The sequence below is a fragment of the Anser cygnoides genome, chromosome 2 (assembly GCF_040182565.1).
Source record: "Anser cygnoides isolate HZ-2024a breed goose chromosome 2, Taihu_goose_T2T_genome, whole genome shotgun sequence".
NCBI lineage: Eukaryota > Metazoa > Chordata > Aves > Anseriformes > Anatidae > Anser > Anser cygnoides.
In genome coordinates, this window is record NC_089874.1 from 48,269,152 (window position 1) to 48,295,780 (window position 26,629).

General features: G+C 37.1%; 1 protein-coding gene across 4 annotated transcripts in view; it reads left to right on the plus strand.

Annotated features, from left to right (window-relative positions):
- RECK (reversion inducing cysteine rich protein with kazal motifs) overlaps positions 1 to 26,629 on the plus strand; it is a 60,142-nt gene that overhangs the window by 12,757 nt on the left and 20,756 nt on the right. For 2 of the 4 annotated variants that reach the window (XM_048075798.2, XM_066992029.1), the window contains 8 exons: positions 458 to 494; positions 6,270 to 6,355; positions 11,945 to 11,992; positions 13,016 to 13,057; positions 20,259 to 20,292; positions 21,180 to 21,377; positions 23,911 to 24,178; positions 25,605 to 25,784. In XM_048075798.2, coding sequence (XP_047931755.1) covers positions 458 to 494; positions 6,270 to 6,355; positions 11,945 to 11,992; positions 13,016 to 13,057; positions 20,259 to 20,292; positions 21,180 to 21,377; positions 23,911 to 24,178; positions 25,605 to 25,784 — 893 coding nt within the window. Of the gene's footprint in view, positions 1 to 457; positions 495 to 6,269; positions 6,356 to 11,944; positions 11,993 to 13,015; positions 13,058 to 14,247; positions 14,249 to 14,669; positions 14,741 to 20,258; positions 20,293 to 21,179; positions 21,378 to 23,910; positions 24,179 to 25,604; positions 25,785 to 26,629 lie in introns of all 4 variants that reach the window. The other 2 variants (XM_066992030.1, XM_048075799.2) reach the window with 2 other exon arrangements.

Here is a 26,629-nt window from a genome sequence, read left to right on the forward strand (position 1 = left end):
CGGGGTGAGGAGAAACCCAGCAGATCCAACTTTCCCTGAAGCTGTCTATCTCTGGGGAACCTTAAAACCTCTTTGTTTAATTTTGCGTATGGCTTGGTCTTGTTGTTTAAAATAAATGGTGGAAAGGAGTGATAGGGTAACAAGCTTCTCAACAGGTCTTGGTTCAAGATAAATCTTTCTCTTTGTCTAAACAGTTGCTACTTGATACTGTAAATACTGGAATACTGGTGGAAAAAGTTGACTACCTAGCATAGGTGAGGTAAGCACAGTATGGTCTACACCTACAAAAATGCTGCTATTGATTATATGTTCTGGACATGGCAATCTTCTTGTCAAAGCAAATGGTACGTAGGTTGGAAGAACTCTTAAAACTGAAAATACTATTTTTTTTTTTTGTCAGTTAGAAACTTTTTTATTTTGTAGACTTACTTTTGTTTATTTGCATTTCACTTTTCAGGGAGAAGTGTGGGGTTGTATAAATTCTTCACTGCCAGGTAAGAAATACTAGTTTACCATTGGATTGTGTTGTTTTTTCACCAAATGTATGTTTCAGTGTCTACCACCTGCATCCATAGACGTTATGATAATTTAACTTTCATTATGTTTCCATTATAAACTGTATTTTGGTTCTAGTTTCTTCTAATGTACACTGGGTTACCTCTGCATCTTTTTGTTCTAACAGTTCTTTTCTTTTCCTAGTTAGAAAACATTGAATATGTTTTGTATGATTAAATGTGTGTGTTTCTGTGATGTATCCAAGAAATATCAGAGTTTCTTTCCTTTAAAGGCTTTTTATTATTTTTAGTTTCAGTATACCTTAACCTGATTTATAAAATCATGGATTGTTGCAACTTTGTTCTAGCTGCGGTATCATGTAGAAAAAAACTGAGTAATGGGGAGAAAAAGTGAAAACCAGACAAACATAATTTAAGAAATGTGGAGGCTAAGAACAAGAACCAGAATGCTTGGTGCAGGCAGATTTATAAGGTTAAAGAATAAGTTTTGAGACAGGACTGTTATGTTAAAAGGAGAGACCAAAACCAGATGAACTTGGTCTTAACTAGTATTCTTGTATCATGTGTCATTTCTAGAAGACTGAGTGAAATGAGCATGCTATGGGTTGAAGTGGCAGTGAGTAAAGAGGAGAATGTAGTAATTTTACATCTACTCAGATTTCTGCCACTATTTCAAAGGCAAACTTGATTCTACTGCATTAAGAGACATTTGCTTTCTTAGGTGTAAGTAAAACTAGTAAAATCTGTAATATCTTTTGGAGTTATGGTAATTTTATCTCACCTAAAATCAGATAAATTTTGAGCTGCTGCTGCTGTGGCCTTACCTTGAGTACTTGGAGTTTTGGGCACCACGATACAAGAAGGATATAAAACTATTACAGAGTGCCCAAAGAAGGGCAACAAAGACGGTGAAGGATCTAGAGGGAAAGATGTATGAGGAGTGGCTGAAATCACTTGGTTTGTTCAGCTTAGAGAAAGATGAGGGAAGACCTCATTATGGCCTACATCTTCCTCATGAGGGGAGTAGAGGGGCAGGCACTGATCTCTTCTTCCTGGTGACCAGCAATAGGACCCAAGAGAACAGCATGAAGTTGTGACGGGAAGCTCAGACTGGATATCAGGAAAAGGTTCTTCACTGAGAGGGTGGTCAGGCACTGGGACAGGCTCCCCAGGGTAGTGGTCACAGCACCGAGTCTGACAGAGTTCAAGAAGTGTTCGGCCAATGCTTTCAGACATATGGTCTGATTTTTTGGGTGGTCCTGAGTGGAGCCAGGAGTTGGGCTCAGTGATCCTCGTGGGTCCCTTCCAACTCAGGATATTCGATGATTCTGTGCTTCTATAAAACCCATTCTTCACTGAAGCTTAATAGCCACACACAAATGAGTGGTAATGGATTTACTGTAACTGAGCAATGCACATTTTGGTTTGAAATTTAGGTTTGTGTAAGCAAGCAAAAAAGCATTGGGAGTCTTTGTCAATGAACCACTCCCAAATTGTCTTCCTGAGCTTTCTGAATTGGTGTGAGGCCTCTCAGTGTCTTTGTGGTAGGATTTTATTATCTTCTCATTTATGAAAGAAAACTACTTCAATGGTGATGTAAATCTTTTTTTTTTTTATAACGTTTTCATATGCAAACTGTTGAGGCATGTACTAGGTAAGTGGACAGTGGAGGTAGATTGAAAACTGGCTGAACTGCTGGGCTCAAAGGTTTGTGATCAGTGGCACAAAGTCCAGTTGGAGGCCAGTACCCTAGGGGTCAGTGCTGGTTCTAGTCCTATTATTAATGTTTTCACTAATGGTGGGACAGAATGCAACCTGCACATGTTTGCAGATGATACAAAACTGGGAGGAGTGGTTGATAAGCCAGTTATTTATGCTGTCATTCAGAGAGATGTTGACAAACCAGAGAAAGCTGGCAAACAGGAACATCATGGGGGAAAAAGTGTGAAGTCCTGCAGCTGGGGAAGACCCCCATGCTCCACAGCACACTGGGAGCTGACCAGGTAGAAAGCAGCTTTGTAGAAAAGTGCCTCGGGGTCATAGTGGACAACAGGTAGAACACACACCAGTGATCTGCTCTTGTAGCAAAGAAGACCAACAGCACCTGGGCTGCATTAGGAAGAACGTTGCCAGCAGATCAAAGAAAGTGATTTCTTGTCCCCTTTTCAGTATTGATGAGACCACACTGGGAATTCTGTGTCCCATTCTGGGCATCTTCATACAAGAAAGACAAGAATAGACTGGAACAAGTCCAGCAAAAAGCTCCTTCAAGGTGTCCATGTAAGATGATTAAAGGACTGGAACATTACTGGGATTGGAACATGATACGAGGACAGGCTGAGAGCTGGGATTGTTTATCCTTCTCGAGAAGAGTAAGTTGAGGGCAGATCTTATCAATATGTACAACTACCGGATCGTAGGGTGTAAAGAAGGTGGAAATCTACTCATCTCACTGTTACCAGGTATCTCAGTGACAGGACAAGAGTCAGTGAGGACAGATTGAACAATGGTAACTTCCAAATAAACATAAGAAAAAACTTTGCTGTAAGGAAGATTAAACAGTGGAAGAGGATGCCCAGAGAGGTTGTAGAGTCTCCAGCTGTGGAGGTATTCAAAACCTTATTGGACATGGTCTTGGGCAGTTTGCTCTTACTGAGCTTGCTATTAGCAAGGTAGTTAGACTAAGCAATCGTCAGAGATCCCTTCCAACCTCAATAATTCTGTGGTTTTCTCTATGATTTTTCTGCTGTTTGACTACTTTCAATACAGAAAATATTTCATGATAAAGTTTACAGCACAGCCACGAACTGAGTTTTGACTGGATCGTCATCTCTGATTATTTCATAATACAGCATCCACAATATGTTTTTACGCACAGATGCATGCACATGCACAGTGATGATACAGCTATCTCAATGTTGCTGTTACCACACAATTGTGGAAAATTGACCAGATAAACGAATGACTTCAATAGTTATTTTCTTTCTGTATGAAATGCTTAGCTGTTTAGCTAACAATGTAGATGAAAACCTGTTTTACATATGGGTTTAAACGGCATCCTGTCATACCACAGTATATAGATAGTTTGGGACTCTGCCTTATAATTTGCTGCTTGAGATACCCTTAGTGTATTCTCATAGATTGTCTTTTCTCCTCTTCCCGTTCTTTTCTGCTTGATGTTACTGATTTCTGTTAACATTTGGAAATTGTTTGATTTACCAGAAACTTCATCGTGATAGTTACCTTAAAATGTTAATATTCTTACAGCTACCACTTGAGCTATCATTCCTTTTCACATTTTTTTTTCCTGCATCCTTAAACTGATTGTGATAGTGGTTTATAAACTTTCTTGTATGGCTCATCCTCACAAAACAGTATTGTTAAGTCATGTTTTATTGTCCTCGTCAATGCTGTGCTATAAGCCTCCTATAAATCTCTAAATACTTAAGATTAGATATTAAGGAATTTAAGTATTCTGTGATACAAAAAGAAGGTGAATACTAATCAGTGATTTAATGGAGAAATTCTTTTTAAAAACCACGAGTCTGTCGATGTTTGTTTATTAAAACTAGTAGGCCTACACTATGTGAATTATTTTTTGGAACTTGTCTAGGAAATGAAAGGTTCTTTGCCACCATGCACACATTATGTTATTGAAGAAGCTACTTAGAAAGGGTGATTGAGAGGCTCCAGTTGAGAGGGTGGGGGGAGACCAGGAACCTATAATTCTAGATGTTAACTGTGTTCTGCTTTTAAGTTTTATCACTTTCTGTAAGCAGACTGTAGAAGACTTCATCAGAGGAATCAAAATTCTGACTTGGGCTTTCTTGTACACTTCTTGACACATGCAAATAAGCATACTTGTTCCTCGGTTTCTTCTTTTTCCAGCTCTTTTGTTCTCCTTTTCTGTTTCTTGGGGACCACTGTGATCCTGTTTCTTGATTATCTCATTACAAAATGTGTATCAGAGATTGCATTCCAATTTGTCACTTTTGTGCAGCCTTCTTCAACTGTTTCTGACTTCAGTACCCTTGTGGAGGCTTCAATAAAGCTATACAGATGGATATCATGTTTCACCTGGATATAGCTGGTTATTGGAACAGATTTCTGGAAATCTTGTTCTCATATTGATTGCACATGATATTTAACGTTTCTTAGTTTTCTTTTACCTTAAAAGAATCTTTAGAAATAAACTTAAAATGTCAATATTACTAATAAATATGCTACTGACTATTACAGTTTTCACCAAACGGAGTTTATGTGTAGCTCGACTTACAAAAGTTGTGCAGAAACAAGTGCAATTTTTAGGCCTAAAATAGAACGTAGTGAGTACCTGTTTTGGCAATTACCTGTAGATGTGTAGTTAAATATATTTGTGTGACTTGGAATTAGTTTAAAACAGTTCATCAACTCAGAATTTTTTAGCTGTGTTTACAAGCTGTTGATGTATCTACAACAACAGTTTTTAAACACTTTCAGAAAAATGCTCGATCTCTGAAAAACAAATTCCTTACCCTGCTTGTGGAAGTGGAAGGTGAGCTGAATTTGCGGTTGTTAATGGCCTTCCCTGCTGCTTTCAACTAGGTTGAATTGGAAAGGTGAGCCAAGACTCTGAGCAGAGGTAAAGAGGATTTGGACAATCTTCAAAAAGATCATTGTGTCACTGGTCTACAGTGCTTCCAGAAGGTCTGGCCTATTCAGATGATACAGCGCTACTTCAGGCTGACTGTAGTCAAGCTGCACTTCAAGCAGGCTTCATCCAAAAGTTGTTCTTCACCTTTGCCTCTCTGTACCTTCCACCTACTATGTCAAGCATTAATGTGTTAATTTGCATTTTTAAAAAGTTGATATTTCAATTTGCTGGAAAATATGCTCATTTAGCTGAGGATTTTGCTGCTTCTTTATAAATCTAATATTAATGTATTTTCTTAATTTATCAGAATGTCATGAGACTGATACTGGTAAAGCAAAAGACAAATCCATTTCTATGCCAGCTGTGTTTGCAGAGCCAGTCAAGTGTTTTTTGTTAAAGCAATTTCGTTCACAATACATACCTACTGGTGATTGTTTTCCATTTCTTGCAATGATTTTTGATGACTCTTTTTCCCAATATTTTCTTAGCATTTAAATTTAAGCTCAATGGTTTATTACACCCAGCTCTGTCTCTTCTTTTCAAAGCTGGACATCCCATTTGACTTTTCTAAGAAGGCATTTCTACTGGGCTTAGGAACTTTTTTTTTTTTAATTAAGCAGCTGATTCTTTTACCTCCTACTTCTTATTTCTACATAAAGGATACAATGTATGTGTGTCATGTTATGTTTATTAATAAAAACTATAGTGCTATTGAAGCCAGTAAAAGGATGTGTCTGAGACAATGTTGTTTTTAACTTTTTTTTTCCTATTGGTTTCTGTTAGCTTACACTTCACATTGCATAAGTAAAATTATCAAACTGTGATATTTTCAGTGAGCATATAAAATGGTTTGGATAAAACACCTTTAAATTCGGTGTATAGAAGGTACTTAATTGTCAAGTTCTACATTTATTAAGGCACGGACTTATTTTTCTTGTCTTGCTTAAAGTTGGTTTGTAATGACTTAATAAATTCTAATAAAATGTAATATATAACTTGGCTTTTTAAACAAGAACATGAGTATCATATTTGAAAAGTAACATAGTCATGGGTAGGGAAGGAAAAATGATGGCACAGGATCTTTTACTACTGTAATATGTACTGTAATTTTATTTTTAAAGGAGTTCTGAAGAAGTCTGATGGTTGGGTTGGTTTAGGTTGCTGTGAGCTAGCTATTGCTGTGGAATGTCGGCAAGCATGTAAACAGGTAAGGCTTTCTAATTGTTTTCTCCATGGTTAATGTCAAATAACTCTGAATTCACCCTGTGTGTGATCTTCAGGCATTTTTAACATCAAAATTAGATTATCACACAAACTCTTTCAAAATTAGATTATCACACAAACTCTTTTTTTAAAATTGCAAAATACAAGAAACTTCCCAGGAAGTACTACTGGTGATAGATGTCAGCCACAAAGTTTCAAGAACCAAAAGAGAATTTACATGGTTAGAGTCAGTTTTCAATAAAAAAAGTAAAAGCTGAAGTCTACTGTAGCTCCACAAAGGAGGTTTTAGCCATCCTGAAAATACTGAAAAACTTTTACAAGATGGGCAAGCCAGGGTACAAAGAAAAGCCCGAACAAAGCAATAGAAGTAGGGGGAAAAGCTTAATGTAATTAAATGTGATTCCTGTTCTGTAAGAGTACTGAAGTCAAATAGAGTCTGCCTGGTTTTTACTTCAGATATGTAAGAAGCACATGAGATTCTTGAGTGTCTTTCTACTCCAGTGAGATTTCATCAGGGTCAGCAGATTTGACTGGCTCTCTATTAGTGTAAAATACTAAACATTAGAACCTTGTAAACGTTACCAACTGTGATGCTGCCGTGTGGTGGTAAAATTAACATTTAAGATTTGGGAGGTATGACTAGGAAGTTCATCCTAACTAAAAGAACGTGCCTTTTGACTAAAAGCACAGTCTGTGATTGTTTCGAACCCCCTGCTTCTGAGCTTAGATAATGCTGTATGTGATGTTCCTAGACTCCACCAAGAGCCATCTCTCCATAGTGCCAAACATGGCAGTTAACAAGCTAATGAAGGAGTCAGTCTCTCTTACGAGCATGGGTACTTACTTTGTTGACATTCAAATGGTTGTCTGGAGTCCAACCATCCAAGGGTACTTGACCTTATAAACATAAGGTTCAGGCTGGGTATCAGGAAAAGGTTCTTCACTGAGAGTGTTGTCAGGCACACGGACAGGCTCCCCAGGGCAGTGGTCTCAGCACTGAGCCTGGCGGAGTTCAAGACACGTTTGGATGATGCTCTCAGACATCTGATCTGGCAGATTATTTTTTTTTGGTGGACCCAGGGGTTGGACTTGATGATCCTTGTGGGACCCTTCCAGCTTGGGTATTCTATGAAAACATAAATGATTGTTTGGGTAGACACCTGGCTTTGTTAACATTAGTGTTTTTTCCTCACCTCTTAGTCAGTGCTCTGCAATCGCTTGGCAGAGAGCGAGGGATTAGAGGGGAAGATGCTGCCCGAACACTCTCTCACTATTGGAATACTTAAGGAAGCTTCTGTCTGACCTGTCCTGTGTTAGTATGTTACTGTAAAAGTCAGTCAAAGAAACTCTCTAAGACTCAATTTGGAGTTTTAGAAAGCAGGCATTCTTTAATTGCAGCACCGGACGCACAGGGGATCACTTCACCTAGTGTGTGCACTGAATTATTCAAGCTACAGGAGTAACATACAATCAAAACATACATATTTATTATACGTATTTATTAGATATCTGATAAATAATCAGTATATTCATACTATTTCCTGGAACTCATAAAAGTATGTAAATGTCCCTGATGTGTGTGTGTTTGTTTCCACTGGTCTTTCGGGGGTTTCTGGTGGTTGTCGGTAGCCTTCCTCGCTATGTTTGCTGGTTGAACTCAATTCTTGCACATGCTCAGGTCATCTGCTTCTTTCTTATCTTATTATTTCAACTTAGACATGCATACTAAGAAAAGTCATTTACATGTCCAAGGACATGGGCATACCATGAGTTTCTCACCTGTTCTTTTCAGAAACCAAGCCTGGGTTATCTTGCCCTTCTTCCATGTCCTGGGATGCAATTATGTATGGTCTTACAGATAAGGCTAATTAATAAGTGAGTAAGGTAGCACCAGATTTACAAAGTTTCTAAACTTCCATCTATTTAACTAAACACAATAGGTTTGGCCTATCTGTTCATAAAACATTTCAGATACGGTTCTATTGTTCTACCAGGGAGAGAACCGTATGTCCTTCCGAGTTGGTGCCAATTATGTACTTGAGTCATAGAATCATAGAATATCCCGAGTTGGAAGGGACCGATAAGGATCATTGAGTCCAACTCCTGGCACCACACAGGTCTACCCAGAATTTTAGACCATATGACTAAGAGCACAGTCCAAACGCTTCTTAAACTCTGACAGGCTTGGTGTTGTGACTACATCCCTGGGGAGCCTGTTCCAGTGTGCGACAACCCTCTCAGTGAAGAACCTCTTCCTGATGTCTAGCCTAAACCTCCCCTGCCACAGCTTGACTCCATTCCCTCAGGTCCTATCACTGGTCACTAAAGAGAATAGATTGGTGCCTGCCCCTCTACTCCCCCTCATGAGGAAACTGTAGACCATGATGAGGTCTCCCCTCAGCCTTCTCTTTTTCAGGCTGAACAGGCCCAGTGACCTCAGCCGCTCCTCATGTGTCTTCCCCTCTAGGCCCTTCACCTTCTTTGTAGCCCTCCTCTGGACGCTCTCCAGCAGCTTTACATCCTTTTTGTACTGTGGTGCCCAGAACTGCACACAGTACTTGAGGTGAGGCCGCACCAGCGCAGTGTAGAGTGGGACAATCACTTCCTTCGACTGACTAGCAATGCCGTGCTTGATGCACCCCAGGGTACGGTTGGCCCTCCTGGCTGCCATGGCCCTCCTGGCAGCCCTGGAGGCTGCCATTTCTTCAAATGTGTCCTGAACTTTGGGTGCAACACTATTCCAGCCATGTCCTAACATGTCACTTGGGAAATGGAGCTAATCCACTCTAGTTTTGGTTTGCAAACATTTGGTGTGTGATTGCTGCTGCTATGCTCTATTTTGTTGCTTTGTAGTAGTAATTTATTAACTACATCTATAGCGGTTCCAAAGGTATCTTTGCTTTGGTTATGATTGTGGTGGTTTTACTCGGGTGGGCGGCCGAGCTCCACCACAACTGCTCTCTCACTTCCCCTCCTCAGAGAGGAATGGGGAGAAAATACGATGAAAAGGGCTCGAGGGTTGAGATAAGGACAGGGAGATCGTGCAGTAATTATGGTGATGGGCAAAACAGACTCAGCACAGGGAGACAGTAAGATTTATTACCTATTACTAACAAGCTAGAGAAGCGAGAAACAAAGGAAAGAAACTAAATGCACCTTCCCCCCCATCCACCCTCTTCCACCTCCTCCCCAAGAGCGGCACGGGGGAACGGGGGTTATGGTCAGTCTATAGCGCTTCTCTGCCACTCCTTCTCGGTCACTCTCGTCCCCTGTGCTGTGGGGTCCCTCCCACGGGATGCAGTCCTTGCTGAACTGATCCGGCGTGGGCTGCCCACAGGCAGCAGCTCTTCAAGAACTGCTCCAGATATGGCTCCGTACCACGGGGTCCATCCCCCAGGAGCAAACTGCTCCAGCACGGGTCCCTCACATGCAGCAGCTCCTGCCAGGTCACCTGCTCCACCGTGGTCTCCTCTCCACGGGCTGCAGCGTGGAACCCTGCTCCACCGTGGTACTCCATGGGCTGCAGGGGGACAGCCTGCTTCACCATGGTCCTTACCACAGGCCCCAGGGGACTTCTGCTCTGGCACCTGGAGCACCTCTTCCCCTCCTTCTTCACTGACCTTGGCGCCTGCAAGGCTGTTTCTCACTCCTCTCACTCGCCCAGCTGCTGGGTGGTGCAGCGGTTTTTTCCATCTTAAATATGCTCTTACAGAGAAGCAAACAACATCACTTATTGGCTCGGCTCTGGTCAGCAGTGGGGCCCTTACCTAACATGGGGCAGCTTCTAGATCCTTCTCACAGAAGCCACCCCTATGGCCCCCTGCTACCAAAACCTTGCCACGTAAATCCACTACAATGATAAACATAATTTCTTGATATATATATATATATACATATATTTACAATCTGCATGAAAGTTCTTATTCTAAAACCATGCTACTGGAAGGCAATGTGACTTTTTCAAAGTTCTCTTTTTTTTTTTTTTGCAGTGCTGTATTTAGTGATGCAACATTGGAGTTACAGCCTCAAATAGATTTTTGTGCTTCTTCAAAGAGATTTTAATTTATCAGATGGAATAAAGTATGTTTACTCAGTCTTTGGTGTTACTATATCACTGTTTTGGTCGGGTGACACTTTTAAGCATAACACATAAATTAGCAATTACCTTTTCAACAAAAATCTGGGAAGCATTTTCTGATTTTATATTTTTCAGCATATGCTTATGACTATATAGGACTATAAATATATTTTCAGAAACAAAAAGTGTGCAGCTCTTTGTTGTCATTCTTATAACTCAGTTCTGGAGCACAGATGTATTAAGATGCATTCACTATAGTATCTTGCACATTACCTGTGTAAACTTAGTCTTGAACCAGCAGCCTACTGCAAATTGTTGTCAAAATACAAAAAAAAAAGACTACCTCCATCAAAGAACATATAGTTAGTTTAACCTATTTGATAAGAGATGAGCAGTGAGTACACAAACAGTAGTGTGAAAAAAAGGTGAGGAGTAAATAAATGGAAAAATGGGGACAGAAATATAAATGTAGTTCAAAAAATATTTTCGTTCTTCTGGAAAGAATGTGCATATATCACTCCAAATGTATTTGTTAGTAAAATTTTCAAATTTATCCTAACATTTACGTCTTTTCCAGATCTGATTTAAAAAAAAAAAAAAAACCACTTCCGTTTATCATGTCCTATGAAATTCTGTTAATTTAATCTTATGATTGCTGTATCATTTCTCTTTATTCTCAAAATCAAATGCTGTATTGTTGATTGTAGACTATGCTGTCTTGGAATCTTGGCTGGATTTTGTTCTTGAGTGCACTCTGGTTAATACATTTCACATGTTTTTGATTTAGACTAAAAAAAAATGCATACTTTGGCAAAACATTAAGGATAATAGGGAAATGCTTGGATACTAATTTTGATTCTTGAAACTTGAGGGAGTTTTACAGGCATTTTGAAGAAGGTGCTATTATAGGTCCGAGGTCAGATTTTACCATGGTATTTTAAATTACTGGAGGGGGAGATGTCTAATGTAAGTAATAATAGTAATTTTTAATATCTGACATGAAAAAGGAGCAGGAGTTATTCTACAGAAGAAACTGATGTGCACTTTGAAAGGAGAATTTCTGCAAATTATTTTTACAATAGGAACTGTAGGACTGCATGTTTTAGAAGGGAACAAGACACAAATGCCATTGAGCATGGAAAATGGTGAAACTTAGTGCTCAAGGTCTTCCATTTCCTAAATGTTTCTAATATTCCACCTTATCCGGTAAACATTTGATGATAACTAACTTGCTTTGTGTGTGCATCCAGTACCAACAAACTTGGTGCAAAAATAAGAAAATTGGGTCTTTAATTATATGTAGTATTGACAAAGTTGTGGTTTCTGCTTTTTTTCTTGAAACTTTAAACGGATTCTTTAGGTTCTTAAGAAGGAACATTTAGATAGATCATGGATCCATGATTACCATAGTTAACATAAGGGTAGAACAATTTTTATTTTGCAACATGTTTTTATTATTTTCTGCCTGAAATGGGGAAATTTTCTGTTTTTCAGGCTTCTTCAAAGAATGATGTTTTAAAAGTCTGCAGAAAGGAATATGAGGTATGTATGTGTGTGTGTGTACATATATCTTATTAAAAGTCATCTGTTTTATAAATTCTGTGACAAGTGTCATGTAGAAGAGGGAAAGTCTAGTCTTCTCATGTAGTAGTATGTCTGTATATACTCACTTTCAACCAGATGTAAATTGCCTCTCTGCATTTTTTGTGAAGTACAATCACTTTCTGTGAAAAGGGGCTTGCCTTTTTTTTAGACTTGCATATATCTTAATTTGATTGATAAAGATGCAGCTTTCAAAAGGGAGACATGGATTCTAAATACTTTGTTTAATAGGAGTTCTGATGAAAGTAGCATTCATTGTCAGGAACATTTTGAGTTCTGTAATGGGAGATTCAGCTTAAAAACGACCTTAAAGAAATAAACGCAGGAAAGAGTAATCCTTTAAGTAGTCTATCCTAATATATATAATTCAAAATGAGTAATTTTTGTTAACATCAGTGAAACTGCAAATGGTAGCAGTTATTTCTATTGTTTTACTCTTAAAAATAATTGTTAGGATATTTTCAGAATTCTGCCTTCATCTGTATTCTTTTTAACACATTTTGTAGAAAAGTTATTTTGCTAGGACTTTTTCACTTTCAATATTTCTTAATTAAAAGCCAGATTCCTCCTCCTCCTGCACACTCATCCATCCCCTTTCCTCCTGCCTACTGCCCTGAATTAGTTAGTCCTATGTAAATTCAGCTCTTAATAAACAGTCCAGGTTATCAGACAATTCTCTGTTTTCTTGATTTGGGCAGAAATACAGCAGTTTTCCTGTTTTCCAAGAAACAATAAATTCCGTGGTTTTTTTTTTCCCTTTCATATTTCTGTCTAAATCTAGAGAGTATTTTCCTAGATTCTTCACTGTTGAAATTAGTATAGTTTGTTCTCTTAAAAATGAATTTTAAGTAGTTCTGTCTTCTCTCATGCTGTGATATGCTATACTGTCAACATCTGTAAACTTCTCCTCTATTATGCTGGTCTGTTTCCTTCTTTTTTTTCTGGATTTCTGCATTGCTGTAGGAGGTTGGCCAATATGTGTTGAAGGAGAACGGGAAAGGAAAGGTAAGAGATTAAAGAACACCTACAAAATGGTGATAGTCATCTTATTTACTTTCCTAGGCCTTTTTCCAGTTTTTTATCTGGAATTTTGGAAAGTGGGATCTTGCTGTTATTGCACAGAAGACCTTAGCTCTTTCTACCTGTGCAACACCAGAAGAAGGAAAGGCAGAAAAATTATGGAAGTAGATATCAGTTTTCCGATTGGTGAAGAAACAAAGAGAACTTTTTAAATGAGCACTAGGAGCAGTAGATACCGATTCTGTGTTAAGGAGAGAAATGAAGTATGTGCAATGGTAGATCTTCAGTTATTATATATTTTTGTACAAAAATAGAACTTCCTATGTATCTAGGCTTATAGGTACACATAAAAAATAGTACTTGCTATGCTCTGAAGATACCTATTGCAAGTATAAAATTCAGGGAAGTTTTGCCGAAGGTATGAGATTTGAAAAGCTGCTTCTGGAAGGAATCTGCACTTTTTTTTGCATCCTAGCCATTTTTCATTTTTCCTCCATTTTTTTTTTTTTTTTTTTTTAGTTGATGTCTTGGTGAATGTGGCCTGCTCCTTATGTAGTCTTCTGAGTAGCTTCTATATCTGTGACTAGTACCATACTTTGTTTTCAGTTGGGTTGGTTAGGGAAAAAATGAAGAACTGGGAAGGGAGTGCCAAGTTAAAACACTAAATGACAAATAAGATCAGAAACTGCTTGTGAATCACATAAATGCAATGTTATACATGCTGCGTTGCCTTTTGCTTAAGAATCCATATTTGAGTCACTTAACATGAGGATCCAATTTGAGAATTAGTTTATTAATAAATTATTGAGGTATTGAATATAATAAAGATATAACTTGTAAGTAAAAGCTAGCTGAATTAAGAAATATAAAGGTGTAAATCGCTTTTTGCAAACACTGTGATAGCATACTAACTCTTTAATCTTATACAATCACTTAAGGATTTCACAGAGAATTTACAAAATCTTCTTGCAATAGTTGACTGAACTGTCCATAGTACTTTTCCGTGGTCTTTAGAGATCAGGGAAGCAACTTCATGACATACACTTTAGCTTCCCACTAAGTCAGTGAGAACAAAGAATGTGGTAAGTCTTCAAGGGTAAGGCACAGGGTTCAGAGCAGTGAAGGAAGAAAACCACAAACCTCCAGATAGTTGTCACAAAGAAGTTGCTAAGCAGTGTCTCAGACTGTGCAATAACAGAATCACTTGAACGCTGATGTGCCAGCTTTTCACAAGATTAATTAAATATGCTTTTTCTGCTGATCATAATTTTCTGGATTACTTTTACTGTAAATGTTAATGTAGCTTGTGATTCTTGCCATTTGGAGATTTTACACATTTTAGAAATGGATCATGGTGTAATTATCTGTTCATTTTTGATCAGTACATTGAGGATTTTAAGCAAGCCCTATTAAGTGTCTTTTAATTTCAAGTAGCACTGCATACAGAAATTTTTAAAAAACAGCACAACATCCTTGAGTATTTTTTGGATGTTATTAGACATTATTTAGCTTCCTTTGAAAGATGTTATCCTGTTATTCTTTTTCCCATCTTCTGCTTCTCAGATACTCATTTTTGTCATGTTCCTTTTCTCTCTAGTTCTGTGCATCTCATCACCTTTATCTTTCACTACTTCTTCCAGCTTTCTACTATCTTGCTCTAAAAAGAAGGTAGGTAATAGTCAAAGAAGAAGAAAGAAGTGGAAGCTGTACGGATTGTATGTAGGATTTTCTGATTTTTCACTTTTAAAAGTTTTGTGTAAAGTTAAGGTTCTTTTTTGAATAAAACAAACAGAGTATGCACTTGGAGGAGTAACTGAAAATAATTCATAATGCTTGAAATAAACTGTGATAAGTTTATTACTGAGTTTAAAATCACATTTATTTCTATTGTGCATGGAAACAGGAAAGCTAAAATTTTTATTAGATTGCAACTCTTGAGTTTTTACACTGCATACCAAGTTCCCCTGAGTTCTCCTCTCTGCACATTAAGGACTTCAGTTCTTACTTTTCTTTTTTTGTCTTAAATAAGGCATTATTCAAATGTTCTATGTTATTTCACTTCTCTTCTTCAAGCCTTTTTTTTTTTTTTTTTTTTTTTTTTTTGGACACAGTGGTGAACACTTTTGATGTCCCTGGACTGTAAAAAGGTATTTTTGCTCTCACAGATTTGAGCAGTGTTTAGTTTAATTTGGCTTGTGGTTTTCCAACAATTTTTAAATACAGAAACTTCAAATGCAAAGCCTGCAGCTTCAGTTGCTGCAGTAAGTATTCAGAAATGTATTAATTGTGCTACACTACTGGCAGGTTTAATCCTCCAGGATCATATGATCCTGCTTTATGCTGAGGTTTTAGTGAATTTTGGCTACCGATTAGCCCTTCTGAAAATATGCTGCGAGAAGTTTTTAACCCTTATATAATTGTAGGGATTACTCACAGACAACAGATTATAACTCAAGGTTCTGTTTAGAACATAGTTCGGTGAAAGGTTCCAAAATGGTTTTAATGAACCCCTAAAGCACACAGCTTATTTGTGGCTTCTGGAAGTACTGCTTAGGAATTCTGGGCAGACTTTGACTCTGTATACCACACATTATAGCTAATAATATTGTGATCTTCTATTGCATTTTGTTTCTGTTCCGTACAGTTCAAAGAAAGTTGATTAAAAAACAATGATCTTGCCAAAAATGAAGTTCCAGTGATTAAGTTCAAACTTACCGTGCTAGTGTTTTCATTTTTTTACTGTTTAACATAATCGAGGAAAATCTTAGCATTAATTGTTAATTTTTGCAGGTTTTAAAAAAAATCTAAACAGATGTCCACCATCATCTGAAACTTCAGCTGCATCCACTAAACCTTAGTATGTTAGCTTCTGACTTTAACTTGTATTGATAAATTCTAAGTTTAAATGAAGTTGAGAAAAGATTAACAGAATTTAAAGTGCTTTGCTGTGTGAGAGTAGCAATGAGTTTCCTGCTATATTTTTAACTGAAAGTAATATTTCTAAATTAAGATGTCCTTATTTGAATACGATCTGTATTGAGATACTTAATGTGGTTAGTTTTCCCAAAACAACAGTACTAAATGTATATGTCCACCAGAGTTAATAGAATACAGATACCATTATGATTTTCAGGAAGAAAAATAATAATTGTTGGGGGGAGGCTGCTGGGGGAATTCTCTATATTTTCTTGTGCAAAAGAACAGCTTCACTGTTATTTTTCATTCAAGAGGCAGACATTTGGAAAAAATGGGCATGTGATATGAAAGCATGCCTTATGATGCAAAAGAATTCTTTCTTTTTAGCTCTATTTGTATTTGTGTGTTTTGGTTTTTGAGCCGTTACCTGCAGCTGATGAGCTCCAAAAAGAGCGAAACCAGTTAGGTCCTGCAGTACTGGCTATGGTGAGGAAGACTGGAAAGTGTTATCTGCTAGATAAACTTAAATTGCCTTTTTCAATTTCCATAATGCAACTGTTTTCTTAAGGCATACACACTTGTGTTGGCTGAGTCTGCCTGTTACTTTCCATTCCTTCTGTCTTTAGTCTCATTTGTTTTGATGACCAATTTCAGCAGTTGTGTGTTTTTTTTTTTGAACAACCAACTGAAGTATCTTTAAGACTTCTCAGATGAGATCATTTTACAAGTAGAATAAATAATTCTGCATTTGTTCTTTAAATTTCAATATTACCATCTTTTTTCACTTAATATTTTATTCATGAGTTGAAAATGGAGTTTTGGGGGTAGAGAGATTATACTATTGGCTTTTTATCCTCATTTTCACAGATCTTGGTGACGTAGTTTTTCCTTTAAGGCAAATATCCTTTTCTGCTCTTTTTGTTTGTTAGTTAGTTAGTTTGTTTGTTTGTTTGTTTGACTTTAAATATGTCTTTGTTTTATCTTTTGCTCGTTTTTTCTGTCTTTTCTCACAGTTCACTGTTTCAAGAGATTTTGGTAGGCAATTCAGAAGGAAGCTTGAATGGGCAGAAAAGTTGCTGATATCTTAAATATGATTGCTGTTTTATAAAAGAGATGGGGATTAACCCTGTATTCTATAATGAAGTTACAGTTAGTAACTCAAGACAGACTATGATGGTCTAAAGCTGTTATTAGTTTTATTTACAAACAGAGGACATATATACATACATACATTAATTTTTCTAAGATTTTCTCATGTCTGTATAGCTATGCTTCTCGCACATGTACCTGTATTTTCTGGGAAACTGAACAGTTGTCCAGAGGTACATGAAGAGCAAATTCAGCATCTTAATTATCACTGTAACCTGTGGTGGCTACAGGTTACAGTTTCACAATATGGTGAGTTGCTTCAACAACTCAGTGCAGCTGAAGTTCTAGTTATACGAATACACTTTTGCGTACCTTATTCTGAATCTGGCATCTTGCAGGTCGTTCTAGAAGATTATTTAAATTGCTAGCACAAGAGAAAAATGCTTTCTGCAGGGTTACTGGGAAAAATCAGGTCATGAGGAGAAGAGTAGAGTCAGAGCTGGTGTGAAGGCATACACAAATTATACAACCAGAAGCATGGAGAGAAGAGTTGAAAACAAAATGGAAAAGGGAAGTAAGACAACCTCCTTTTAATTGCAGTATTAGTATTATTACAGTGATTCAGCAGTCTGTGGAATGGCAGTTTCCAAGTACAGAAGGAGGATTGATTACCTGGTATGGGGATCGTGTCTGTCTTAGAAGAACAGAAAGGTTTTTAAAATAGGTAGAAGAGGATAATTTTGTCTCAACTTGAGCCCTTTTTCATAAGAGAAATACTGGTACTCCATAATCTTCTCAACATTCTTCTCTATTTTTGTCTGTGGTTATAAGCTGAGCAAAAAAGGGTCAGTGATCCTGTTATTCCAAACAGCTTTTTAATAACTTATTTTATAATATTCTACTTTTAATAATGTGACAAATCTTACCTGAGTTTATAGCAACTTTACATCGTCATTCTACACATTGTTAGTGCTAAATGATAGTATGTTCAGTACTTAGGCTGAGGTCTGTCTGTCATGGTTATATCTTTTCAGCAGCCTCTACTGTTTTTGTGCATTAATTCATACACAGTTAGTGTTGCTTTCTGCCAGGCTGTTTTGTTCACCGTGTTCCAGTGCTTGGTACAGGATGGGTGCGGAATCTAATTTCAGAAGCTTCTGAGGACAGTCAGTCTTGGATCAGACTGATGTGGTGTGTGGCAGCAGTTCCTATCTTGACAGTTTTTTTCTTCTTTAATACACCAAAGGTCCCAAAGAAGAAAGTACGGTGCTATAAAAATGACATGACCCTGTAGGCAATAGTATACATCAGTTCTTTACAGATGTAGGATGATGATTTTGTGTACACACAATCATAAAATGGTTTGAGTTGGAAGGAACCATAAAGATCACCTAGTTCTAACCCTCCGTGAAAGGAAACGTGTTGTGTTTACGTGAGTTCCCAGCTCAGTGTAACCAAATACGAGCAAGCTGCTTCGAAGGAAGTCCTCAGCATTCAGATGTTGCAATTACTGGTTATGGTTAACTCATAAAAATGAGTTAGCCATGGGGAGATTTAGTTACTTTGATATTGACTTTACTTTGCTCTGTAATCCTACCTAGTAATCCTACCTAGATTAGACTTCAGGGGAGAAAATAAGGATGCTGCCAAATCAGATTGACCCAGATGATCTCCAAAAACAATGCAAATAAAGAATTTGAATTGGGGGGGAGGGAAAGAAAAAAAAAAAAACGAAAAATAGGAAATATGATTCTTAATACATCTTCACTTTAAAAAATTTAACATGTCCATCTGTTTGTAGCAATACAAATTTTCACAAAAATATCACGAAGGTTATTGGGGATAACCCACTTCCCAGCAATGTAGTAAATATAAGTAACTAACACAGATGAAAATTCTCGAGAATTTTCATGACAGTTTCTCATAATAAAATTACTGTTCACTTTTCCTTTCTTATTTTAGACCTACACTTTTTTCAGTATTAATCTGATGAACTCTTTGAATATTTTATTATACTTAAGTAGCAGTGTCTAACTTGTTTCAAAGTGAAGCAAAATATCTGCTACTTTTGTAAGATCAAGTTCTACAAGCTGTTCAGCTTGAGACAACCATTTTGTTTTCAGACTTGAGTGAGGCTGGGTGTTTTTGCTAGCTGGTGAGCTACCAAGCTGATGTTAGGTCTGCATTTTGAGGTCTTTTCTTTAAAGGTTGTAGCACATCTTGGTTTAGTACAGCAAAACATCAGATTTTAATCCCACACTGTGTGAGGATCAATATTACAGTGTTTGTTTTATTGTCTAGATGTGTAAAATACAAATTTATATAATATTGGTGATAGGGGAAACGAAGGTGATCAGGAACTTTATGAAGATGTGGATTGTGTTTTGTCACTATGTTAATGGGTTTGATCACTTGATAATCATGTTTGAACAAGCGTGGAGAGTGTTTCGAATTTCTCTTTTTCACAATCATGTAATTTTAAAATATTTCATAACTGGTAGATGCAATTTTAGAATTTCAGCCTCATGGCTTCATCTTTCCACTGAGTTCCAGAAAGTGTATAAGTGCTACCTGTTTTCTCAAGAAGAGATCTGTTTTTAATGTAGGGAAGATGATGGTTGTTCTGGGCAGGAGTTCGATATGTAGTTTTTCAGTTTATTGTCCTCTGCATTACAGTCCTCTGAAACCAAGCGATTGGGTATATGTCTTCCCCCTTCTGTATTTTAACATTTTGTATAACTCCCAACTGTACCATTTGGGTGCTATAGTTTGTGTTTGGGTCTAGTTTGGGTGTTGATAGCATGCATTAGATTTTAATTGCTGTTTAGTTTTTTGAGATTTTCTGTTTGCATGTGTGCATGTGCAGAGTTCTTTTTTCTCCACATAGATCCTTTAAAATTATCATACAAAAACATTTTGTTACATCCTGTTCTGTTTTTTCTAAGGTGATCTAGCAGAATCTTCCTATTACTTGAATATATTTCAGTAACAGTGTACACAGAACTTAGGTGACACCTGATCTTTTCTTTCATTTAGTGTTTCTGTATAGTGTTATTTGTTCCAATTAAATTGTATTAGATGAACAAAAAATAAATGTTAGTTCATGATAAGAAATAACTGGGCACCTAAATGTTTATTTGAAGTTTTCAGGCTTGTAATGCTATTTTTGTTTTGATTTCAGAATGCTCTCTTTAGTTGTATTAACAGAAATGAAAGTAAGTATGTAATGAATAGTTTCTTTTTTTCTTTAAAATGTAAGAACTTCTGGAGGTGTACATATAACAAATCACATGGATTCGGTTCCATAGAACGGCTAGCCACATGCATAATTATTTTTGTTCAAGTGATAAGAGGATAGGACTGTTTATATAATTGCTGTAAATTTTTAATTTATGTATCTGTATTTGTTTTTTCTGTCGTATTTTGAAGATTGCTTAGAAGATCATTTCTCCTGCTTTATTCACTTGATGACTGTTAAGTAACAAAATTGAGTTAGATATAGGTGAAATCTTGCACCATACAAGTGTCCTGTTGCCTGATGTCTGTCTACAGAAAATGAAATAGCAGGACATAAAGAACTCAGTGTCTCAGAATTAATTTCAGTAGTAGTATTTCTCAAGAACAGTGTTTTTAATAACAGGGAAAAAATATATGAATCACAATGATTTAATCTCTTTTTTTTTTCTTGAAACAAATTTTGGGATACTGCTTTCATATTTATTTACTTACCATTGGTATGTCTACTAATTCAATTATAAGACAAAACTAGTTACTTTAAATAAGAAAAAAAACATCTGAAGATAAAATTCAGCTGTCTTGTTTGTGACTTGAACTTGAATTCGAGATGTATTTAGGGACTTTTTTCTCCAGCTAAACCAGAAAAAGATGCTTTGGCTAGTTACAGGTATTTCCACTCATTCTGTAGGCAGATTATTTTAATGGAGTTTAGGAGAATTTGGTCTTTTGTGTTTTGTTTTTTTGTTTGTTTGTTTTCTCCTCCAGTAATATCTTGAGCATCATTGTGTGGGTTACAGACATGCTCACTAATTTATTCCTCTGTGTAGGAAACCATAGATTTTTGTTTGTTTGTTTGTTTCCCCAGTGGGGTCAGTCTGTTGCAGTTATGCAGGTCATCATACAAACTGTCGGGAATATTGTCAAGCAATTTTTCGGACAGACTCATCTCCTGGTCCTTCACAAATAAAAGCAGTTGAAAATTATTGTGCAACTATTAGCCCTCAGCTAATACACTGTGTGAACAACTATACCCAGTCATATCCAATGAGAAATCCTACAGATAGTAAGTATAAATTTTTTTTCTTTTCTGAAAATTTTCTTTAAAAGTTTGAGGATTGTATAATTTTTATATAAATTGTTATTGTATAAGTTTATTATATAAACTGTATTGATACATTTCTATGTAATGTAAATATATAAATGTATGCAATAACTTTTGTTTGTAGGTACATTACTAATTTTTCTATTTCATTTTTGTTTTTTTTTTAATTCTACATGTCAGTTCCATTCAGAGTTGATTCTGTTTGCATTTCAAAGAAGTGATGTTATTTGAAATAGAATAGAATATAAAATAGTTTCAGTTCAAAGGCACCTACAAAGATCATTAGACTACTGTGGGGCTGACCCAAAATTGAAGACTACCATTATGAGCATTCTCTAAATGCCTCTTCAACACGGACAGGCAGAGGTCATGAAACATTTCTGTAGGAAGCCTGTTCCAGTGTCAGTGTCTGACTACCCTCTCAGTAAATAAGTTTTTCCTAATGTGTAGTCTGAACCTCTCAAGCTGCAGAGTTGAGCCATTACCACAGATTTTGTCACTCGATACCAGGGAGAAAAGATAAGCACCTCCCTTTCTATTTCCCCTCCTCAGGAAGGTGTAGAGAGCAGTGAGGTCACCCCCAACCTACTTTTCTCCAAGCTTAAACCCAGTGTCCTCAGACGCTCTTCATAGGACATGCCTTCCAGCTCTTTTACCAGCTTTTTGCCCTTCTCTGGCCACTTTAAAGTACCTTGATACGCTTTTATATTGTGGAGCTCAGAACTGCACACAGTATACAGGGTGAAGCCACACCAATGCTAAATACAGATCACCTGTTTTGACCAGCTGGCTGTGCTGTGTTTAATGCACCCCAAAATGCAGTTTGCCCTCTTGGCTGCCAGAACACACTGCCGACTCATTTCGAGCTTACTGTCAACCAGCACTCCATGATCCATTTGTACGTGGCTGCTGTCCAGCCACTCATCTCCCAGTCTGTACCCGTGTCTGGCATTACTCTGTCCCGGCTGCGGAATCTGACATTTGTTCTTGTTAAATTTCATGACATTGCTCCAATCTATCTAGGTGCCTTTGCAAAGCCTCTCCTCCCTCAAGAGTTTCAACAGCACCTCCCAGTTTAGTATCACCAGCAAAAATTCAACTCCTGCATCTATATGATTGATAGAAAGCACTGAACAGAACTGGCCCCAGGACTGACCCTTGGGGAACACCACTAGCGACTGGCTGCCAACCAGATACAGCCCCATTCAATCTGAGCTCTACCATTCAGCCAGTTCATCACCCAGTGTAGCATGAGCCTGTTGATCTCACAATCGGACAATTCCTCCAGAAGGATACAGTGAGGGACAATATCAAAAGCCCTACTAAAATTATTATCTACCATCTTACCTTTGTCTACTGTGTGGGTGATCTTATCATTGAAGAATAACAAATTAGTGAGGCAGAACTTTATGTTCATGTTGACTGGGCCTGCTGATTCCATTATCTATCCTTTAAGTACTCTTCAGTGACGCCCAGGATAATCTTCTCCATAACTTTTCCAGGTACTGAAGTTAAACTAACAGGTCTATAATTTCCAGGATCTTTTCTCAAGCCCTTCTTGTAAACAGGGATAAGGTTGGCTATTTTCCAGTCAGTGAGGACTTCCTCAGAATCCCAAGACCTTTGGTAAATTGTTGAGAGGGGTCCAGCTATAACATCCACTAACTTCCTCAGTACTACAGGATGAATCCCATTAGGCCCTGTGGACTTAAAAATATTCAACTGGTACAACTGGTTCCTTACAGTTTTGGTGTCCACAAATGGAAAGTTTATGCTCCCTCAGTTACAGTCTTCCAACTCAGAGGACTGGACAACCCAAGGGCCTATCATTAATATTAAAGACTGAAGCAAAGAAGGCATTAAATGCCCCTGCTTTTTCATCATCCCTATTTGTCAAGTGAGTATCTTCATCGAGTAATGGTCCAGTGTTTTCCATAGACAACCTCTTGCTATTAGCATACTTAAACAGCCTTTTTTGTTATCTGAAATATCACTGGCCAATTTTAACTCTAGTTGAGCTTTGGTTGTTTGTGTTTTCTTCCTGCAAGTGTGAACTGCAGCTTTGTAACCTTCCTGTGTGGCCTGGCCTTGCTTAGAAAGGTCATATTCTTTTTCTGCTCAAGTTCTATGAGTTCCCCGTTCAGCTTGTCTAATGCCCCACTTGCTTCACTTGCAACGCACTGGAATTGCCTGCTCCTGCGTTTTTAGAAGGTGGTTCTTAGAAAGTGACCAGCTCTCATGGTCTCTCCCCTAAGCCCTGAGAAGCAGGTTCCCAGGGGACCCTGCTACCTAAATTTCTGAGTGGTTTGAAGTTTGCTCTCTTAAAATCCGGGCTAAGAACTCTGCTGACCATTTTCCTTATTTCACCAAAAACTTAATTATTTAAAAAGAAAGGAAAAAAAGTCCTATAACATTTTTCTCTGAAGGCTATTATGTAGCATATCCTGGTGGTTTTTATATGCTCGAGAAATAACAGTTTTTAATTCTTCAACAGGTTTGTATTGCTGTGATAGAGCAGAAGACTACGCTTGTCAGACTGCTTGTAAAAGAATTCTAATGTCAATGAAAACAGAGCTTGAAATTGTTGATGGACTTATAGAAGGCTGCAAAACAATGCCTCTTCCTCAGGATCCACTTTGGCAATGTTTTCTTGAGAGTTCAAGATCTGTTCACCCAGGAGTCACTGTGCACCCTCCACCTTCAACAGGTCTTGATGGAGCTAAGCTCCATTGCTGTTCTAAAGCAAACTCTTCGACGTGTAGGTCAGTATCTCTCTACCTTTCTTTCCAATTGTGAAAATGCTTCTGAAGTTGTTTCATGTCAGTCCTTTACCCAAATCCTACTGTGTGAGTATGTGTGAAATGAGTTATGTGAATTCTTAGAAAGGAAGCAGGTTTAGGTAATCCAATGGGTGTAACATTATGTCCAGTACTTACTACTTGTCTAAAAAGAAAAGTACTGTTCTATCAGAGGAATCACACTTTTCTCGGTTTTAGAACTGGTTTAATTTAGCAGACACACTAAGTTTAATAAAAACCTGTACCTTATCTTACTCCTGGTAATATCCAATATTGCAACAAGCTGAAGAAGCCTTAACCAAATGCTAATGAGAGCCAAGGGGACAATGAACAGTACAAACTGTCTTCTGTTCACAGCATGTTATAACCCTAGTAGTATTCTGTACTATATACTGTTTAGATTTTTATCAATAAAAGATAACGCAGGGTATCTGTTAATTAAGTAATGAAAGTAACTATTCCTACATTAAAAAAAAAAAAAGTAAATAGGTATATACTTGCAAATAAGTGTTATTGGGGCCTTTTTAGTTTAGAGTGGTCATCTGTCTGCTTTAAAAAGATGATTATCACATTTTAAATTCATCAATTTAACATTGATTTTTTTGAGCAGTTACTACTGTTTATATTGAAGTTTTCATTAACAAAGCAGCAGACCTGACTGCAACAGGATCTTACAGTCAGCTTCATTGTAGAGCTCTAGAATTATATTACATAGAACACTGTAGCATCAGACAGTTGATACAGTATCTTTTGCTTATATTGATCATCTTTTTTTAATTGTTCCTTCCCTCACGTTTTCAATATGCAATTAATTTTAATAATACAATGAGGTTCCACAACTTCAGTTGGGTTGGGGACAATTGTAGTTTGTGGGTTATTGCTGTGAACAAAGTGGACCTGGGTATTGTTGACACCAGAAAACATCTCAAACAAACAGTACGCCTTATTCAAATATCAGGGCAAAGGAAGAAGTGTTTTGCTTGTCAGTCTTTTTTGTAGCAGGATTAGGTGTGATCTGAAGTTGAAGGATGGGATTAGCTGTTCGTTGTTGTGTCAACGTGATTTATTATACGGCATTAGTTCAGGTTTTCTGAAAACTGCAGCAGCATATTTATGTTGGGTATTACAGTTTTATATTCAGAAGTCTTTCAGTCTTACTAGTTCAAAGATTTGCTAGCATTCTTAAGCAAAACTGGAAAATTTAGAAAACAGTGGAGAGTAGTTACTTACTTTGAGCACAACATTTGGATACTCCTGCAGACTGTGTGGGCGCTAACATGTTTCTACAGTGAGTGTAGACTGTTGGGATCTGAAAGAGACTATAGTCTCTGCTATAGCTGAACAACAACTGCTTTTTTCACTTGATTTTTTTCTTATATATTTTTTTCAGAGAGCTCTGCACAAAACTTTATAGCACAAGTTGGGGCAATTCACAGAGTTGGCAAGAATTTGATCGCTTTTGCGAGTATAACGCAGTTGAAGTTTCCATGCTGACCTGTTTAGCAGATGTACGTGAACCTTGCCAGCTGGGATGTAGAAATCTTACTTACTGCACCAATTTTAATAACAGGTAAGAGAGAGACACTGAATATTTTATAAAAGGAATTTCTGTGCTTCAATTAAAAAAAATTTTTCAGTCTTGTTTTGAGATTGTATATAGCTGTCTTTCTGATATTTTTTCAGATAATTTACAAAATAAATCATTTTTCTTTAGAATAAACTTTTGGAATTATAGTTAGTCAACATTACAGAACTTATTAGAATAAAAGCTAACTCATGAAATTGTAAAATGTCATATATTACTAGTATATTCCTCTGTCTTAACATATTAATAAGTCATAATTGCTGCAATATTATATATTATAAATAAGGTAAAAATGCTTGTTGAATTTACATGTTACTTGCTAACATTTTCCTAAGAGGGTTCATATGTCTTCCTTTTGTTTTCCTATACTCTGGGGGAAAATGCGTAATTTAAAAGTGTTGTCTGAATTTGTAATTGCAAGGTTACGAGCTAAATAGTGTTTGAGTTTCAAAAGTACATTTAGTATTTTATCAGTTAGCTTTTAGGGATCTCTGGATTTCTTTGAAATACCTAACAGACATGCCACTGTATTCTCAATAGTAAAGTATATGTGTGATAGATGCAGCCTGGGCAAAAATAAATGACAAATCAACTTGCATTAGTGATTCACCGAGAAACATTCATACAGATTTTCAGAACGTTCAAAATACTTGCTTTTAAGTCAACTTCCTTCACGTATGAAAAGCTTAAATAATATTTGATCTAAGAGAGAGTTGAAAATGGTATTTCAGCCTTGAGCCTTAAAGAGCTTACTTTCCTTAAAGATAAAATTGAAACAGATTTTGGTCATGCTTAACTGTGGAAGGGATTCATGTCTTTTTTGACACAAA